The sequence below is a fragment of the Phyllopteryx taeniolatus genome, chromosome 14 (genome assembly GCF_024500385.1).
Source record: "Phyllopteryx taeniolatus isolate TA_2022b chromosome 14, UOR_Ptae_1.2, whole genome shotgun sequence".
NCBI classification, from domain to species: Eukaryota; Metazoa; Chordata; class Actinopteri; order Syngnathiformes; family Syngnathidae; genus Phyllopteryx; species Phyllopteryx taeniolatus.
The window spans coordinates 4,798,421-4,812,848 of record NC_084515.1 but is presented as its reverse complement, the minus strand read 5'-3'; the positions used below and the strand labels follow the sequence as shown (position 1 = coordinate 4,812,848).

Genomic DNA, 14,428 nt, shown 5'->3' with positions numbered 1-14,428 from the left:
GTGGCTGTTTTAAATACATGTAATTCTCTGTTTGATTTTTAGTTTGACGGTAAACTTAAACTGGTAGTGGCAGTCAAAAACTTGAAACCTCTTCTTTGAAGAATTGTTCACCAATTCTATCTGCCAATCTGCTGCTAAGTTGAGTTCAATGCCACCGTAAACCGCTTGCATCTCAAGTTTTTGCTCGCAGCCCAAAGCAAAAATATCCAACGAACGATGCCTCATATCGCCAAAAGCTCGTAAATCGGGTCACTCATATCTCAGCACACCGAGGCCATCACACCTAAAGTATGTGAAAATGGAAGAAAATATTCATTTGTACGTCCACTCAAGAGTTTCTACGAGATAGCATATGGTCTTGTCCATTCATCCTTCAAACAAAGTGTGTTTACAATCTCCATTCAAACTCAAGTCCAAGGTCACAGATTAGTCATGTGTTGCAGAACGTTGTTCCACTGACCTTGGTGGCAGACTCAGCTGACTGCTCTTTTAATCCCTGGAGCAACTCTTCATTGTGTCTTGCTTCAATCTGCTTCTCCTGGTGCCAAAACAAATTGCATCCACCCATTCACAAACAGCGTATTACGCTTGTAGTAAATACAGCTTGCCTGACAGGAATCCTTACCTGTGTGAGCTGTTCTACGGAGGTCCGGAGCTCTAAAGCCGTAGCCTGAGCCTCATCCCTTTCTCTCTGGAGAGAAGTCAGCTCCTGCTCCATCTCCAACACCCGAGAGTGAGCTTCCTCCACAGACAGCTGTAGCTGCAAATGAAAGAAAGAAATCCCTTTACATTTATCTTTAATTTTGCATATTACACAGTAAAAAAATAATATAATATTGCATTACTCCTTTTCCTCTTGTCTTAAGGTCACTGACACCCTTGTGAAAGATCCAAAAATGAACAATCCAGACAGGTTGTTTTTTTTGCACTCTTCATTCCATCATGATTCAAATATGCAATACGAGGGTAGAGTGAACCAAGTCTACACTGTTTGAATTTGAGGAATGTTAAAAATATATACATGTATATGTAAATTCAAATCACCATGTCAATTCTGTGCTGCTGTTCGGTGCATTGCTGACTTTGTGACTGTTTAGTCTTCTCCAAAGATTGCTGGTACTCTCTTTGCTTTTTGCTCATCAGTGTTTGGTAGTGTTGAAGTGTGCAGCTCTTCTCCTGAATTAATACAAAAAAAAACAAGTTAAGATAAGAAAACAAGGACTATATAGTTGTAGACAGCAATAAAACACCTAAATAATCCTAACTTCTAGATTTTCTCAAGCATTTTCAGATGCATCTCAATTAATTAGAATATTGTAGAAAAGTGAAACACATTATTCTGATGCATTGAAAACTTGGGAGAAAGATGTGAAACTCAAGGGCCAGGGACCAGATCCCACCCGCCACATAATTAAATGTGGCCCATGAAAGCAAATCATGTGCATCAAGTTCCATGATTCTTGCTAAAATCCATGTCAAGTTTTCAAACTGTTATATTTAATATAATAATTACGTGAGATATTGCAAGCATTTTTTTGGTTACCAAACCCCTTTTTACAATCACTTGATCAATAGTTGAACAAATTATCATCCTTAACTTCTTATTTCAAAACTAGTTATCCATCAATTTGTTCTGTATAAGTAATATTAGGACAGAGAAATGGAACATTTACGTACAGTATATGGTTTCACAGTCATAACCCTCTGAGGGAAACAGTAGCTACAATGTGGCCTGCGACAAAAATTTGTTTGACACCCCTGATAGAATAATACAAGGCCAATTTGTGTCTAATTTCCGTATTTAACCAAAAAAAAAAAAATAATCAGTTTATATAATTTCTTGAGATGGTAAATTGTGGGTGTTCACTGCAAGCGATGGATGATAATCCAAATTATTGAAAATAAAATCATTAAATATTTCACTTTGAGTGTACTGAATCTAAACAATAAGTTTCACTTTTTGAATTGAACTACTGAAATAAATTGAGTTTTCCAATGTATCGAGCTGCATCTGTATGTAATTGACAGCACAACTGGATAATACAGGTAGTTCCTCTACCCAGTTTAAATTGCAGTTCCAGCCCTGAAAACTCTTTCTGTGACATAAAATTGATAAATGCAGGAAAAACGAAGTTGGAGGTTGCATATTGGCCTGTAGTGAAATGTGAACAACTGTTTGAACCACACAAAAATGTGGACTTATCTCAAATAAAACTGTGATGTGCTTTGCACGAAAACAAACAAAAAAACAAATCTCATCTGAGGAAGGCAAACTACTTTCAATCTAAGTATCCCGTTGTGATTGAATATGATAATTATACAACTTTCTAGCGGGCTAGCATTTAGTGGACATGCATTTGGAGATTAAGTCAAAGAAAAATTGAGTCACTGTGTCAGTGTGTATACATAGGAAGGCGAGTTTGTTTTGTACCTGCAGTTGCTTTTCCAACTCCGTATTCTTCATTGCAGCCTGACTGTAGGCTGAAGTTTTCTCCTGTAACTGTTTTTCCAGCGCAGCAACTCGAGCGCTCTTCCTCTTTAGCTGAGTTGAAACAAAGAAGAATGCAAAGCTCTGACATGCTGCCAAAACTGTGAAACCGCGTAAGAATACAAAGTGAAGTATTAAATTGTCACATTTGCTACATGGCCAGGACAAGCAGAAACGGAATGACTGAAAAGTGGCATTACTTCTTTCTCCGAGGCTGTGGCTCTATTGCCTTTGTCCATCAGCTCCATCTGGAGGTTCTGGTAGTGGGAAGCTCTTTGGGCCAAGGAGGCCTGTAGTGAGGAAATCTCCTCCTGGGCTCGGTTCGCAGAGGTCTGAAGCCTCTCGACCTGGGTGCTTTGTTTAGTCCGCTCGGCCTCCTTTAACTGAAGAACTTGTAACAGATGCTGGTAACCTTCACCTGAGAAGAGAAGATGATAAAATGACTAGAAGTGTTGGGGTTTATGATGTCAATATTACTGTATTGTGTTACTTTGATGGTTTATTTAGGACAGCTACTTTTGAGGAAATGTGTGTATGCATGTAGTAAAAATCAGTCAACTGCTTGCTGTTTGCCTTTAATTTTCCGCCTGTCTTTTTTGTGTTGTGTCACATATGGTGTATCATGCAGGTTCTTGGTGAAATAATTAAAAACAAGTGTTCTGTTTGTTGTTTATTTTTTTTATTTTAGGTTCAGAGAGGTGGCACTGTGAGACTAGTGGATACCACGTCTGCTTCACATTTCTGAGGCTGAGGAATGAATGAATCTCTGCTGCAGCCTGCCTGTGTGGAGTTTGCATGTTCTCCCCATTCTTGCGTGGGTTTTCTCTGGGTACTCCGGCTTCCTCCCACATAACAAAGACATGCAGGTTAGTTTAGTTGAAGACTAAATTAGGGGTAGGCAAGTGCCACATTTGAGTTTGAAATATGACAGATGGGGCAGCTGAATCATAGATGAGGTGGAAAAAAAAAAAAAAAAAAGAAAAATATGCAAAATATTTGTTTTTATTTACATTACATTAATGAATTATTGCCATGAATAAATTAGAATTTTTACATTAATCACTTACAATGAATTATAATTAAACAATTATTTAATACAATGTAAAAATATATTTATGGAATAGTTAATTTTAATATATAAATAATATTGAAATGAAAAAAATTAAAATTAAACTAAAAATAATTACATTCATTCATTCATTCATTTTCCGTACAGCTTATCGTCACTAGGGTCGCGGACGTGCTGGAGCCTATCCCAGGTATCTTCGGGCAAGAGGAGGGGTACACCCTGAACTGGTCGCCATCTAATCACAGGGCACATATAAACAAATAACCATTCACACTCACAGTCAAACCTATGGGCAATTTAAAGTCTTCAATTAGCCTACCATGCATGTTTTTTGGATGTGGGAGGAAACCGGAGTACCCAGAGAAAACCCACACTGGCACGGGGAGAACATGGAAACTCCACACAGGCGGGGCTGGGATTTGAACCCGAGTCCTCAGAACTGTGCGGCAGATGCGCTAACCACCGTTCTGCCCAAATAGATTACAATTAAACGAAATACTAAATTACACATTCAATTACAAAAATTACATAAAAATATTCATAATAATCCAATTATTTTTTTAGATCAATACATTTTGAAATATTCATAAATACATTTTTACTAACCAATTTTCGGGGGCAAAATTAGTAAAATAATGCAAGAAATATAAGAGAACTTTTGATAAAGTAAATGTTCGTTGGGCCGGATTAAAGAAAAGTGTGGGCCATAGGTGTGAATATATGAATGGTAGTTTGGCTATATGTGTCCTGCGATTGACTGGCGACCAGTCCAGGGTGTTACACCCCCCTCCCCCCTTTCGCCCAAAGTCAGCTGGGATAGCCTTCAGCTCACCTGCGACCCTAATGAGGATAAACAGTATACAGTAGGAAATGGATGGATGGCGGATCATAATGAAACTTGCATGTTGTATTCCTCTTTTTTTAAAAAATAAAAAATTAAATAAATGCTGAGAGAAAAAAAAAAGAAAGGAAGGGAAAAAAAGTTCAAGGGGTCAACCGTACCAGGTTGAAGCTTCATCATCTGTGCAGTTCTGGAATAGTCAACAGGGGGCAGGATGCAAGGCCTCACACACAATGGTCCCACAGCATCCTAAAATGAATACAGTAAACACATTACATATTATATTAACTTATTTTGGCTTCAGGCACTATATTCAACAAATAAGTTATGAAACACTGATAATGAAATCATGTGAGGCGTAAACAAAGTATCTCTCCACCTCTCGGAGATGCAGCAGGGATAATATGGCCTCCAGGCTGGCGGTCTCTGCTTGGCTCTGCTGAGCTGCTCTGTGGCTCTGGGCCACGCACAGCTCCTGGTTCTTGGTCAGAGTGTGCAGGTCTTCCAGTTCCTTGCGCAGAGAACCCATCTCCCGGCATTCTGCGTTGCGGTTCGTCAGCTGCCTCCGAAGGTCTGAGCTCCGCCGTCCAGCATCCTCCAGCTGGACCTTGAGGTCGGAATGCTCAGCAGCTGAATTCTTTGCCAGCCTCGCTTCCTCCTTTAGCTGGCTGTGAGACCCGTGAGGAGGAAATGGTAATGATGAATTAGACAAAATAATGATAGGAGCTAGTGAAGCTAACGTGCATACCTGATTGTATGACTCTGATCGGCCTTGTCTCTCTCCAGGTCAGTACACTTTAGTTGTAACTTTTCTTTTTCTCGCACACACTCAATCAAATTCTGTTTTAATTTTATTTCACTCTCCATCACCTAGAAAACACACCAAATGATTGTTTTTATTGTATTTAGGCCAAGGATGTCCAAACATTTTCTACTGAGGGCCACAAAGAAAAATGAAAGGAGAAGGGAGGCCCATGTCAACTTGTGTTGATGAAACATGCTAAAACCAATTTAATAATGCTTTAGGTCAACTAATACAAGCAGTGTATTTCAAGAAAAACAATCTCAACCTCAGAATGGTGTTATCACTTACAAAGTAAAAATTATAGTATAGTACAGGGATTAGGGTGATATCTACATTTTTTTAAATAAAGAAAACTGGGGGCTTGTCACATTCACATTTAGAGACAAATTTTCATTTACCGTAATTTCCAGTGTATAATGCAGACTCATGTATAATACGCACCGAAAAAGTTGACCTCAAAATTCTGGAAAACCAATCTACCTATGTATAATACATTTTTACAATGCATGATTTTGCTTCTACCCGTCTGATCAAAACATTAAGTATTATCTGTATTTTGTTAGTTTTTTTCAAAAGAATTATTCTGAAGTTAAGCACTTTATTTGAACATGCAATACTTCCTTTTGATTTATTTAATTTTATTTTGAAATTCACAGCCCTCCTTTTATTTAGTAAATGAGAAAACACACAGTTGTGCTCATATGTTTGATTACCCAGGCAGAATTTGTGAGATGTGTAGAATGTTTTAAAGAAAACATGAAGGGCCAGGCGAAACGCATTTTATTTTATTTTTATGAGATTCAAATTAAACTGTCAAGCATTAAAGAAAAGCATTATCATTAAACAAAACATAACCATAAAGAAATTAATGATGGTTGTTGTTCAGTGATCAGTCGTATTTAAAAAAACAACAACTGTATTTTACAAATTCTGCCAGGGTATGTCAACTTATGAGCACAACTGTACATATATGCAGTCATACGTACCCCTGTCATATTGGAATGAAAGTGTAGGCTACATCTTTTTCATAACCTCTAAATGGCGGTGGCATATTAGAATGAAAGTTTACACCTTTTTCATAATCTCTAGATGGCCGCATACATTAATAAAATGTGAAAGTTTTTTTTTTTCATTTTCCCCTATACCTATGTATAATGCACACTATTGAGTTTTGACAATTTGTTGGGGGGGGTGGGGGAAATTGCGTTATAGACAAGAAATGACGGTACCTTTTTCATAAGAATAATAAGAAAAAGAAGAATCCTCAATCACAATAATAATATATAAAAAGTGTGATCTTATAAATTTCAACTTTCGTTACATTTTTATTTTTTTTTTAAATTGTAACTTTTGTAACCTTTTGATGTTTAATTTTATTATTAGAATATGGGGCAGGCCAATTAGAAATGTATAGCAAACCAAAAATGGCCCTCGTACCAGGCTTTAAGCTAATATGCTGAATATCTATTTAAAAAAAAACAAAAAACAAAAAACAAAAAAACAAACAAACAAAAAAATATATACCATATACAGTGGGACTGCCAAATTCAACCACCCTAAAGCTAAAAGTTGTACAGTTTAGATATTGAATAACAAAATATGCCTCAAAAGTCACATGAAAACTTAGGTCTAACTTTCATTGTGAAATTCTCATGAGACTTCAGCTTCGTAAACATCTCAAGATTAATTTTTGTGTTTGTGTTTTTACTCTTCTTCGGCTGTTTGTGTTGCCATCATAAAAGGTTAAAATGAGACCTAAAAAAACAATCATTTCCTGTACAGTTATGAGAAGTTTTAGAATGGTAGCAGTTTCACTCTGAACATATTTCGAAGGACAACCTTAGAGGTTCCACTGTATCTGACTAAAAATGTACCTTTTGAAATTTAATGTCAACGGTGGCCTTATACTCTTTGAAAGCTGCTTTGAGTTTCTCTGCATTTTCGAGGGCTTGGTTTCTTTGCTGTTCTGCCCTGTTAAAAATGAGAGAAAACATGAATACTACAGTACAAATATATCATGTTGTAAATTAGATAAAGAATAGTGCATTTTCAGCACAACTATATTTAACGTAATCCCAAAACTGTGAACTATAATAAAATGACAAAATTGTTGAACTCCAAGCACAGCTAAAACGTTACCGTTTACACAGAGCAGTCTTGCTGGCCAGCTCTTCTCCAAGAGTGCTTAGTTTCTCGGACAAAGTTGTTACCATGATGTCACTGTGAGCCGCTTCCTCCTGGCAACGCTTTGCCCTCAGCTCTGCTGCCCTGACAAACACAAAAACACACTGGCTTTTAGGATATTCAGAAAGTAGGTGTAAAAAGGTATAGGGACATAGTTTTCAACAGAATATAAAAAAAGAAGTAAAAAATGAGAAATATATAAAAAATCATGCATGAAGCCATTTTTACTGACCTCTCAAATGTGCGTTCATATTTATGAGGGTTTATGTACTGTACTAACACCAACTGTTGACAACTATCACAATTCAGTTACCTGCACAATACCAGATTGTATAAAGTTTTCTAACTCCTTGCTCCAATAAATCTCAGATTGTGCCATACACTTGAAAAATAATGGAAAAAAGTGATTCCCTTTTTCCCCCTGTAATTACCTTCACTATAACTGATACATACCACCATGTGTTGTGGTAGATGTCTTTACCACAAAACACAGCACCTGCACAGCAGACATGTCATCGGTAAAGCTGACACTTACTGTGGAGTTTAATGTTGCTTATTCAGTATGGAACAGTCTTGAAGAAAATATATTACATATTTCAGCACTCAATAACAATTATGGACCAGAAGAAAAATACATATATATTATTTTAAAAAAATAATGAAAAAAATAAAGAGTGTGCGTCATTTATTATTTTTGTTTTGTTTTGTCCTGTTCGGCTGTTGGATGGAAAATCTGTATCCCTTTCATGCCGGAACAGTTTTACTGTGTCACAGTGGAGTTTTTAAGCTTCCGCTGTGGTATTATAATTGAGCTTTATTGAGAATCAGACTTGATCAGTCGAACAGAGCAAAGTTTCTAGAAGGGAGAGAGAAACAAAAAAAAAAGACAAAGCACTAATTGTTAACAGGATGAAAGAAGTAAATCATTACACTATTACAACAATGAAACATTAAATATGAGTGTTTCATGGGGCTGTAATGCTACATCCTGTGAGGGAAGGACAGGACAAGATAGAACAGGACAAGGACAGGAGAAGAAGCATGCAGGACAAGGGTTGTAAACCCGACTGTACAACTGAAGTGTGGACGACGCATTAATTATGTGAATTATAAAAGTGTACAGGACGAGAGTATAAGTGAGGGGATACACAAGCAATTTGCATATTCATGAGTTATTTGTCGCAGTAAGTGCGTGACCCCACACCCAGTGAAAGAGTCCTAGGGGTGTGTGTCTGCAGATACATGCAAGTGAATTGGTACCGTTTTACATGCACAAAGACTGACAGAAGTGTCCTGTAATTGCTGTGGCCACACTGCGGCGGCTGAGGACCCCATCCAATCAATTAAGGGGTGGGATCGGGAGCAAGGTTCCACCCGAGAGCAGCCCGGCGAACAGGACACGTCCCACACCGAGGGACCCAGGGCGGACCGCCGGCCCCATAGAGGCACCCCGACAACCAGCCACCCAGTGGGGGCCGCAGGGACCTAATGCCAGCCAAACAACCCCCACCCACAAACCACCGCCCCCCAGAGATGGGTGTATGTGGTGCATTAAAACATGGGGAGTGTGTGTGATGCATTTAAAATCCAGGGGGGGCAGGCAGGGCGGAGGGGCAGGGCGCACAGACCGGGAAACAGCACAGAAACCCGAGCCGACACCCACACCCTCCCGATCCCATAGCAGTCCACCAGGAACCCTTTTAATATGTGTATGTGCCCAGATGTGTTTAGTGAGAAAAATATATACAGTGAATGGTCTGAGTGCGTGCTAAGTGAGTGATTAAGAGGCATGGCTCCTGCAGGTCGGGCCCATTAGGCCGGACAACCACCGACGAAGAGGGCCATCCCTCCCAGACCCGCAGCACTTTCGATTGATGATAGTGTAATAATGAACACTTTTATTGAGCGTCGGTCCACAGCTATTGTTTGTGAGCAGATAGATGGCATCAACAATACAGCAGCTAAAGCTATAATCCACAACGATTCATTTGTTTAAATAGAAAAAAAAGTCATTTTCACCCAAGTCACTACAAGAGTAGATGACACAATGCTGATTAAGCCTATCAACTTCTGAGACAACTTGTTATATTTTTCAATATTTATTTTTTAATATTTAGTGGTGTCGATAAGCGTTACAGAAAATGGATGGATGGATGACTATCCTATACATTCCCACGATGCATCACTTGGTGGCGCTCTAATATGACAAAGTGGAAATGACGTATTTTACCTATGAGCAGACGGGCCCATATATGGACAGCGCACAGGTCGACTGAGTCATAGAGAAAGGAGAAAGCATCTGAAGCAACATGTCAAAGGAGAACCCCAAAAAAACATCCGAGACATGGTGCAGAAGTGGATACTACCACAAAGAAAAAAAGCCTGTTCGTAGTTCGGCTAAAGGATTGTTAGCAAAGAAGGAAAGTGACCAACATTTTAGACAAACACGGATTTGTCTTGGCATTGCTTTTCCTCAGTGGAGAGCACTAAAGAAAAAACTTTGGCTGAGAGCAGACAAGGACGTCACCTTGCAGCTGTCAGATCAGTAATTAACCTGCTTTATAACGTAGTTCGAGTAGGGTGTGTTGCTGTAACATGAACCAGACTTAGGAATTTATATTCTAGGAAATGGTGCTATAAATGACATGTTAAGAAATATAATGTTTGCGCGCATTGCGTGAAAGCCGCTGTGAATCCTTAGACGGTTACATAAAACGCCAATCTTGCGGTGAAAATACATATCTATACTCAGATACAAATAAGCAAGTCTAACTAACTTATTATTTTGCAAAATAATTGTTAGACTGTTGTCAGACACCATTACCCCTAGAATGTATCTCCAAAGCAGAGTTGTACATGTATATCTAAAAAAATGATAATAATAAAAAATTGCATGCGTGAATGCACAGGTCATTGTTCAACATGTGAGTTCATCACTGGTGATCCTGCAACAAATATACTGAGATACAAATTAGCTGCCCTAATTAACATATTTTGCATTTCTGTAGCAGAAAACAATGATACAATAATTACCTCTTCCAAATAATGCATCTTTTTCCCCACTTTTTTTTCTTTCTGATATTTGAACATCAAAATGTTTGAGATGTGCTCTTGAAGACACGGTGGGGGAGGGGTCGGAAAGGTAGCCGGGTTGGAAGGTGGATGAGGAGCCTGACAAGCGACAAGGCTTTGTTGTAATGCTGAATTCCAGCGTTAGGGGGCGCCAGACATCGCAGATTATAGTTTTAATTAGTATTAGTAGTGCAATTATTAATTATTTACTCGACTGTTGACTATATAGATCCACCACCTGGCCTTGCATAATGACATTTAGTGCATAATAAATCCCTCAAAATCCCTCTCTGAGGTTATATAAACAGCCATATAAAACATATTACAGTACAGTATGTGTCAAATGGGATAATATCATGTATGTCATGACTTACTTCAGTTCTTTGCCTTTAGTCTCCACCTCTGTTTCAAGATTACAAATCTGCTCATTCATGACTGACAGATTGTTTGCAGACACCATCCTGGAGCCTCGCAGGTGTCCCTGAAAAACAAAATGATTACATGTGTCATATGTCCATTATTACATATTTGCCTCAACATTCAATCCGTATTTATTTTTTTATATCCACTGAATAAATGTGATCCAAACAATTTGCTTAAGGCTTCCATCAGAAATTGCATGGCGAAAACAGATAGATAAATTAACCACAGTCTTGATATGTCTCAGGATGTTTTTTTTGTTTTTTTTTAACCTGAGAGCTGGAGGATAGGAGTTCATACGGTGTAGCATCTAGGTCACTGATGAGTTGGACATCCTGCATGGCCAAACAGGCATTTTCTTGGCGTGCATAGCCCATCTTCCGCCTCGCAGAAACGGAGTCCATCTCATGGACGGCATGAACTAAAATGGACTGAATAAGGATAGACAGGAGTGTGAATTAGAGATGTTTTTCTGGGGTTAGGTATAGATCCTAGATTATTTGTTACAGCAGTTACTATTTCTAATTTAAAATCTAAACTCTACATCGCAGTCATTCCCACCTGCTGTGCTGCAGCTACAGGTACAATTAACCTGTACTGTATATCAACTTGTTGCTAATCATACAAAAGAATAATATCTTTGTGCTGCAACTAATTTTTGTAATCTCTTAATCTATTATTTTTTGATTAATCAATACATTGGATTAAGAAAGGTTTTTAAAATTTCCATCCCTTTATTACCAAATTGGACATTATTTTAAATTGACAGTGCAGAAAATGCACAAACATAATTTGCCTATGATTCAGCTAATGGTTTTGTCCATAACATGTCATAAAATAGGTAAAATCCTTGTTTTTGAAAGTAAAACCCCAATTCCAATGAAGTTGGGACCTTGTGTTAAACATAAATAAAAACAGAACACAATGATTTGCAAATCATGTTCAACCTATATTTAATTGAATATACTACAAAGGCAATATATTTAATGTTCAAACTGATAAACATTATTGTTTTTAGCAAATGATCATTAACTTAGAATTTTATGGCTGTAACACGTTCCAAAAAAGCTGGGAAAGGGTCATGTTTACCACTGTGTTACATCACCTTTTCTTTTAACAACATTCAATAAACGTTTGGGAACTGAGGACACTAATTGTTGAAGCTTTGTAGGTGGAATTCTTTCCCATTCTTGCTTGATGTACAGCTTCAGCTGTTCAACAGTCCGGGGTCTCCGTTGTCGTATTTTACGCTTCATAATGCGCCACACATTTTCAATGGGAGACAGGTCTAGACTGCAGGCAGGCCAGTCTAGTAGCCGCACTCTTTTACTATGAAGCCACGCTGTTGTAACACTTGTAGAATGTGGTTTGGCATTGTCTTGCTGAAATAAGCAGAGGCGTCCATGAAAAAGACATTGTTTGGATGGCAGCATATGTTTCTCCGAAACCTATATGTATGTATCTTTCAGCATTAATGGTGCCTTCAATGATGTGTAAGTTACCCATGCCATTGGCACTAACACAGCCCCATACCATGACAGATGCTGGCTTTTGAACTTTGCGTCCATAACAGTACGGATGGTTCTTTTCCTCTTTGGCCCGGAGGACACGACGTCCACAATTTCCAAAAACAATTTGAAATGTGGACTCGTCGGACCACAGAACACTTTTCCACTTTGCATCTTAGATGAGCTCGGGCCCAGAGAAGCCGGATGCGTTTCTGGGTGTTGTTGATAGATGACTTTTGCTTTGCATAGTAGAGTTTTAAGTTGCACTTACGGATGTAGAGCTGAACTGTATTTACTGACATTGGTTTTTTGAAGTGTTCCTGAGCCCATGTGGTGATATCCTTTACATATTGATGTCGGTTTTTGATGCAGTACCGCCTGAGGGATCAAAGGTCACGGGCATTCAACGTTGGTTTTCGGCCTTGCTGCTTACATGCAGTGATTTCTCCAGATTCTCTGAACCTTTTGATGATATTATGGACCGTAGATGATGAAATCCCTAAATTCCTTGCAATTGTACGTTGAGGAACATTGTCCTTAAACTGTTAGACTATTTTCTCACACACTTGTTCACAAAGAGGTGAACCTCACCCCATCTTTGCTTGTGAATGACTGAGCAATTCAGGGACAATTTTAAGTTAAAAAAAATAGAAAGAAAGGTTCTCTAAATAATTAATCAATTATCAAAATAGTTGTTTATTAATTTGATAATCACTTAGTTGTCAATCAATTGTGACACCTCTATAAAAACCAAAAACACATTGCAAACATAAAATGTATGGAAAATACTGTACGTATTGTAGTGTTTTTGTGAAAGATACACAGAGCCAGGCCCTGGTGAGGTGGCATGTGACATTTGTGAATGCGTGTGAGTGTCTGGGCGTGAGCTGTGGCCAACAGCACCTCCTGCGGCGGTGTACTAAGTGTGTTTACGCATTTTAGCATTCTCCCAGGCGTTTATACATGACTTAAAAGTGCATCAGCGACTGTGGCTCTCCGTTCGCAGATGCAAGGTCATTACAGTTAGTAAGTATACTGTTAACACTCTTTTTTTAAAAACAACAACAACAAAAACAATTGCTTTAAAAAAAATGGAGCAAATGATGAACAGCAATATAGCAGGGAAATATTGTATATACTTCTTGTGACTTTTCTGTTTGGTGGTATGCCATGGCTCAATGGCTGGGAAGATCAGTCACACGTGTGGATCGGAATGGTTTGTTAGTTGTTTGAGAAGGACAGCTGATTTTTTTACGCACACACCAAATTTTAAATGCAAAATGGAATTGTTAAAAATAAAACATAAAAATACATTTTAAAAAGCATGACAATCCAACAGCTCACAAATCAATTTAAGAGACGAAGATTGGCATTCAAGTGCTACATTACTACAATGTATAAAACACTAATTGCTATGTCATGGACTCACCCAGTTGTTGTCCCACACGTCTAAGCAGATTCATTTGGTGTCCGGACTGTTAAATCATCTTCAATGACATACTCGATGTTACATGCAACCATCTCAGTGATCAACAACTTTTACAGTGGTAAGCGGTCGACTGCTCCAATCAGTGATATCAATGTTGAATACACAAATACAAAAAATGTGTCCATAGCGGTACTTGTTGAACACTTTCAAGAACAAACGATGCATGACTGCATGTCAGCACGCTAAACGTAAACAACGATGGTAGCTAATCAACAGGTGGTTAGCCGAGAGATGTAAAGTCGCTGCGGTCTTTTAAACGTAAAAGTTACCAAATAATCAGCCGGGCCATGGTGATAAAATATATATTAGCTTGGTGTAAGTTTTTTTTCTTTTAAAATAAAAAACACACTGTAATTTCAATTCATCTTCTCATTCCGTATTAGAGGATGGCTCTTAGCATTAGCCAACAAAATCTTGAACAGTTTGTCTCCGCCCATGCTTTTTTTTTAGTCCCTTTGGGATTGGATGGAGAATAACTACTTACAGAATGATTGGTAGAAACGTTTGTCAATCGCACAAGCCGCGAATAGTGGCGGAAAAATAAAATAGCCA

At 38.3% G+C, this 14,428-nt stretch overlaps 1 protein-coding gene across 3 annotated transcripts in view; it reads right to left on the bottom strand.

Moving 5' to 3' along the window:
* Positions 1-14,303, bottom strand: part of ccdc18 (coiled-coil domain containing 18) — a 37,771-nt gene extending 23,468 nt beyond the window's left edge. For all 3 annotated transcript variants that reach the window (XR_009791958.1, XM_061798699.1, XM_061798700.1), the window contains exons 1-13: positions 13,817-14,303; positions 11,152-11,310; positions 10,834-10,940; positions 7,343-7,471; positions 7,078-7,174; positions 5,147-5,268; positions 4,778-5,066; positions 4,560-4,647; positions 2,689-2,906; positions 2,432-2,542; positions 1,045-1,176; positions 626-760; positions 461-538 (exon numbers count right to left, since the gene is read on the bottom strand). Coding sequence is in view for 2 of the 3 variants with exons in the window: in XM_061798699.1 (XP_061654683.1) it covers positions 461-538; positions 626-760; positions 1,045-1,176; positions 2,432-2,542; positions 2,689-2,906; positions 4,560-4,647; positions 4,778-5,066; positions 5,147-5,268; positions 7,078-7,174; positions 7,343-7,471; positions 10,834-10,940; positions 11,152-11,283 (1,638 nt within the window). In the remaining variant the exon portion in view is untranslated. The remainder of the gene's footprint in view (positions 1-460; positions 539-625; positions 761-1,044; positions 1,177-2,431; positions 2,543-2,688; positions 2,907-4,559; positions 4,648-4,777; positions 5,067-5,146; positions 5,269-7,077; positions 7,175-7,342; positions 7,472-10,833; positions 10,941-11,151; positions 11,311-13,816) is intronic.
* Between the last annotated feature and the right edge of the window lie 125 nt (positions 14,304-14,428).